We start from the raw sequence: 6,000 nt of genomic DNA on the forward strand, positions 1-6,000 counted from the left end.
TCTGTAGACCAACTGGGTAATTTGGCCTTCGTGTCCTAAAGTGACCCTTTTCTTCGGGAGGAAAAAAGATAGGATGACTCTCTAGACCCCACAAAAAAAATCCCTTCTTCCAAGCCACTAGCTTATGTATTCACATTCCTTGAAACTAAAAGGCAAAAAAGTGGTTAGGGGCTCTTCTTCATCAACACCCTCCTTTTCAAACATAGAAGAAAACATGGATAATAAAAGAGGTCCCACAGACCCTTTGTCTTGAAAATCTGTTCTATAACCTCACCTGTGTAATTTAAAGCATTTAAGCAAGTAGGCCCCCCATTAGCATGAGTGAGCACGCAAAAGCTGCATGAGAATTGCCCCCACATCAGGCGCAGTACCTCTTGACTTTTGAAAGTTATCAACCCCACTGACTTCGCAGAATGGTTTGGATTGGAAGGGACCTTAAAGATCATCCAGTCCAACCCCTCTCTCATGGGCAGGGACACCTCCCATCAGACCAGGTTGCCCAAAGCCCCATCCTTGAACACTTCCAGGGAGGGGGCATCCACAGCTTCTCTGGACAACCTGTGCCAGTGTCTCACCACCCTCCCAGTAACGAATTTCTTCCCAATATCTAATCCAAATCTACCCTCTTCCAGTTTAGAGCTGTTACTCTTTGTCCTATCACTACATTCCCTGATAAAGAGTCTCTCCCCATCTTTCCTGGGGGCCTCCTTTAAGTACTGGAAGACTGCTATAAGACTTAAGTATAATGGATGAAACTGCCCTAAGGCTTGTGAACTTTAAATGCTTACATAGGTTTAAAAAGGCTTTTGTGGCCTTTGGATTTGCCCTCCTTCACAGTGGTTAGCATTCATTCAACAAGTTGTAAAGTGAGTTGCAGGCTTATTCAGAGTAGCCAACTATCCAGTCTGTTAAAAACCTTCGCTGGATTACAAAAGCAGTTGGCCTGCTCAAAAGGTTCACCAAAAGCTATTATTATTCTGTCAACTGTGATTGAGTATAAACCACATGAAGCATTATCAAGCATAGTTATTTCAGCAGTACATATGAAGTCTCGTACTCTGCAAGCTAAATTCAAGTTAATCTGGAAAACTGTTTTGTTTCTAGTTAACAAAATAACAAATGCATCTAGTTAATAATATAACAAATGTCTTGTTTCTGATCTCTTTATCTAAAAAGATGGTTTTGTGCATGTTGAGCAAAATCTTCCTTTCCTATCTGCTGGTAAAATTTCTGTAATAGCTGCATCCCAAGCAAAGTATGGAAATTGCTTAGAAATACATACATCCATGGTGTGTGGGACTGTATGGCCAAAATCCTACATATGGAATTAAGAATAGATGGGAATGTTTCTCTTTGGCTTGAAATTTCTGATCACCAAGAAATTATGTTCTTCTGTTGTTAATTCTAAGCAGTAATGATTCTGGGTAGAAATATGAAAAGCTTTCAGAAATAAATAAGTCTTAAAACTTCTCTTATGTGTTATGAAATAAATATGAGAAACATTACTTACAAATCTGACCATATTCTGACCAGATCTATTGGCTAAGTTACTGAAGTGGAAAATTTAGGCTATCTATCTAAAAATCAAGAACATTTCCCCAGTAATGATACCTTTGTACTGTGGAATTACTTTCAAACAGAAATACTGAAATTCTTGTCCCTTTTCCATTTACAAATTAGATGACATTAGAGTGAATTACATGACATATTGACATACTGTCTGTAAGTCTTTGCTACCCATAGTGTCCAGTTCTTCTGCATCAACTAGACATGTGATCATGAGCTTTAAAATAAGTAAGAATTTTTCCTAACAGTTTTTAAGGTTCATTTGAGAATTTTTATTTTGAAATGTGGGTGAGAGTTTTGGAAAGGCATCTGTAGGCCATCTCTGTATGGTCTGGCAGATCCTTGTTCTTCCACAAAATATAATCCAGAACATCACATTAAAGCTGCTGGTTGTTTTGGTAGGTAGCCAAACTCAGATCTGTAAAAGGATTTAACATTCAGGTTTGTTTGATGCTTTTTTTCCCCCTGGTTATTCCCTAGATAATATATTTTATTCTTCCTCTTCCAAATACTCTATATCCCAGATCTTGTGTTTCCAAGGACAATAACCCTCTTCTTATAGTAGGAGCAACACTTAAAGAAAATTAATGGGCTGTTAGCACGGAAACTGATTTTAGACCTATTTTCAGTTTATGTAGATTACTAAGTATTCTGATATCTGAGACTGATAGCTTGACTTTATAGTTGGTGAAGCAAGAGAACTTTTAAGCATAGTGAACATCAAAATGCTCACAATGGCTTGCACTAGTTTAGGTAGAAATGGCCTTGGGAATTTTCCAATACACTACAAAATTATCTTTTCTTTACAGACCTACAGCTGTAGATAATCTTCCTTTTCGCCCTCTCTTTCTACTCCTGCTCACCACCAAACTACAACCCAGGATGCCTTCAGCATGTGTTTGTGTAGATAACAGTATCCTGAGTATTGTGAGACACCTCGAGCATTCACTGGCTGCTCTGGCTGCTTTCAGCTTTTCTCCTGCCTCACTCATCCTTAGGAATCCCCTCTTCTCCTGAGGGCAATCTCACTGCTAGGACTTGTGGCAGAGGGACAGGTTGTCTTCTTCAACACCACAAAAAGGGAGCAGTGGGACTGCATGTAGAGCTGCTGCAAAATCTGAGTTTCCTGCCTGCTGGCAGAGTGTACATCTCAAGACACAGAACAGCTGCCATATGTAGCAGTTGGGACATGAAGGTGCTTCTCAGTCTTCTGGCCCACCTCAGTTTGCTCCAATTGGAAATAACTGAACTAAAGGAACTGACTGGGGGGGAAGGTAGAGGATTAATTTGCCTGTCACCATTTAATGACTCATTTTTCCACAGATCATGACAATCTTTCATTCATTTATGGATTCTAGAGTCCAGTTTGCCTCACTTGATCACAGAAAGAAAAATGTTATTGATGTCGTATGTGATTTAAAAGAGGTATTACAATTAATTTGCTTTGATAATAGCATCAGATCCAAACATTGCCTAAACTGTACCCTTAGATGTACATTCAGCTGTCTCTGAATTCCAATTAACTGACCACTGTCAGAGTGCATTTTTTGTTTAAGAACAGCTATGATTTTTTCTTACTTTGTATTCCTTTCTGTTGCTATGTATCGCATCAGACATGAACATGTTTTTAAGTGTTCTTAGATTAGCATTCACAAATATTACCGTTAATACACTACAAAATTATTACAGTATCACAAATATCAGAGTTCACAATTATAAATCTATGGCATAAAATCCTTTATCAAAATAGTTTCAATCATAGTTTTTTTATAATAAGCATGTTCAGTGTAATGAACATGCTGAAAGAATTTATTCCACTTTGCTAATATTTGTTTGTGCATCTTTTTAAGGATACTACATGTATATAGAAGCATCCGACATGGTCTATGGACAGAGAGCATACCTAGTTTCAAGATCACTAAGGGGAACCTCTGGAAAACAGTGTTTGACATTTTTCTATCACATGTATGGAGCTGGGACTGGATTACTAAGTGTTTATCTAAAAAAGGAAGGTGATGATGAAGAGATTCCTTTGTGGAGGAGGACAGGGGAACAAAGCATCTCATGGCTAAGGGGATTGATAGAATATGAAAGTGATAGAAACTACCAGGTAAGAAAAACAACAAAAAGCAGTCAAAATGGAATGTTGAACTGAACTATATGCTAGAATCCAAGTGTGTGTATAAATATATAAAGTTAAAATGTAGATAGTACTGATTTTACACCTAAAGAAGAAGTTCATGTGTAATTTCTTACAAATTAAGGTATTAAAGACATGAATAGATTGCAAGTATGAAAATAGTTCATTAATTTATTAATTAAAAATTATTTTTTAAAAGTATTTAAATGCTGTTTTCCCATCATTTCTTGTCAGTAGTAGTAGTTTTTATTTAGATCACTTGTGCAATTTCTTTTCCTTCAGCTGTCTAAAACCCTGTCTGAATTTGACATAACCACTAAGCTGGGATAAAATGGCTGCTTCTTGCAGGATAGTCTTTCTGAGGTAGCACCAAAGACAAGGGATGATACACAGCCAGAGCTCTGCCTTTGATTTCAACAGTGCCACCCTTTCAGTATTGCCAGTGATAAAGCCTGCTTCAGTTTCTCTGTCAAAGAGGAAGTTAAAATTGCTATTGACTGAAACAACACTGGACATAAAACTGCATTGATCACTAACCAAGGATGTCACGTGGGTTTTTTAAATCACTTTGCCTTAAGACCCTGGAAATTACTTAGGAGAAAAACAAAAAAAAACAAAAAACCTTTTACTGAAAAGTAAGTTTAGCTTCATCAGTAAGACTACAATAAAATACTGTAACGCTTTTTTTTCTCCCCCTCAAGTTGTGCTTGCATATGGGCAACACATTTGAGCAGAAAAGCAAGGTAGAAATGCTGCATCATGAGAGGAAATTCATAATTGGTCTATAACACACAGCAATTTCTTAAATAGTGAGAACAAATTTGCTTCCTTTGGCATAGCACACATCCATCTCTGACCAGGCCCATCAGTACACTGATGAAGCACAGAAGTTTCTTTCCAAGAAGCAGGCTTTCAGGACGCACTACATCCTTGGATAGTCTGCAAGGGTATTATTTTTAAGTCCTTCCTCCCGTGGGATTCATGGAAAGCTGTGTCTTACTTTTACAGATTATTTTTGAAGCAATCCGTGGTGTGTCAATGAGAAGTGACACTGCTATTGATGATATTCTGTTCCAGGCAGGACCCTGTTTAGGTAAGTTTAAGCATACTTTGTTTCTCTTAAGAGGCACTTAGCAATTTACAGTGCTTTTTGTAATTAGACAGGTGATACTTCTTCCCTTGAATCCCCACTGAATGGTGCTGGGTTACTGCTGAATTTTTGCTTTAGAAGAGGTGAGACCATCCTCAGAATCTGGACTATTAAAGATGCTGTAACACTTTTGAAAAACTGTATGGCAGTCCCATTTAAATCCAGCATGGTAATTACATTATGTCTTATGCATTCTTATGTATGATAAAAGTACAAATAACTACAGTAATTCCCCCTTCTTTGTATTCTAGAAGTGGAAGAAATTCAATTCTCATCAGGCTATCCTGACAGTTTAAACGAAATTGAGTATTAAATAGTCTGCTGAAAGGAATGAAGTGCATAGAAGATTTGAATGTGAGAAACTGCACAAACTGCCTATTTTAAAACGTGTTTTAGGTAAATACTGGACTGGTTTGAATATGTACCAACGTATAGGAAGAACTCAGAGCACTCATGTTCCTCGCCTTTGCAATGAAATTATTGACTCAGGGCTTCTTAGACTGTTTTTTAATTATTTTTTTTTCTCTTTTGCATGAGGTATTAGTTATTACATAAAGGCTTCCCATTTTGCACAGATCATTCATTTTAATGCTGTTTTTTTTTTCTTTTTAACCTTTCTGGTATATAGGTAAAAAGAGGAAAGTAAAGGTACACAATTTAAATCCAGTATTGTGTTATCTTAAATCTGCATTCAGTGAATGTTTTGTGTTGGGTACCAAACGGATTTTTGTTAAGGAAATTATAACTATTTTGAAATAATAAAGAAAATAGCATTAGCTACGAGCAATAGCCTACAGGTTAAGTGCAATTATTCATTATGACAAATCTCTCTGGGAAACTCTTAACACACTGCTGGCAATTTTTTGTGGTTTTGTATTCTTTTGCTATAACAAATGTATCTGTCATCCTTGCCATTAACAAACTCACGTTCAGTGCTCCAGTATAATTCAGTGTAAGCTGCTGACATTTTGAACTATATGAAATGAAAGTTTTTGAAGCCATGTTTTCTGGCACGCAAGTCTTGGGGGATTTTTTAAATTAAATCAGTTTGCACACTCACAGAGAATGTACTTACACTTTACCCAACCATGGATGCCTTACATTTATATTAATAGGAAACTGAATTCACACGACTTGTTAAGAT

At 36.9% G+C, this 6,000-nt stretch overlaps 1 protein-coding gene across 1 annotated transcript in view; it reads left to right on the forward strand.

The window, feature by feature from the left end:
- The window catches only part of MAMDC2 (MAM domain containing 2), a 31,164-nt gene extending 25,527 nt beyond the window's left edge, over positions 1-5,637 (forward strand). The window contains exons 11-13 of the mRNA XM_010190614.1: positions 3,417-3,676; positions 4,715-4,799; positions 5,108-5,637. Of these exons, the coding sequence (XP_010188916.1) occupies positions 3,417-3,676; positions 4,715-4,799; positions 5,108-5,169 (407 nt within the window). The 3' untranslated portion in view covers positions 5,170-5,637. The remainder of the gene's footprint in view (positions 1-3,416; positions 3,677-4,714; positions 4,800-5,107) is intronic.
- The last annotated feature ends 363 nt before the right edge of the window (positions 5,638-6,000 follow it).

This window comes from Mesitornis unicolor, unplaced genomic scaffold (genome assembly GCF_000695765.1).
Source record: "Mesitornis unicolor isolate BGI_N332 unplaced genomic scaffold, ASM69576v1 scaffold36078, whole genome shotgun sequence".
Lineage (NCBI taxonomy): Eukaryota > Metazoa > Chordata > Aves > Mesitornithiformes > Mesitornithidae > Mesitornis > Mesitornis unicolor.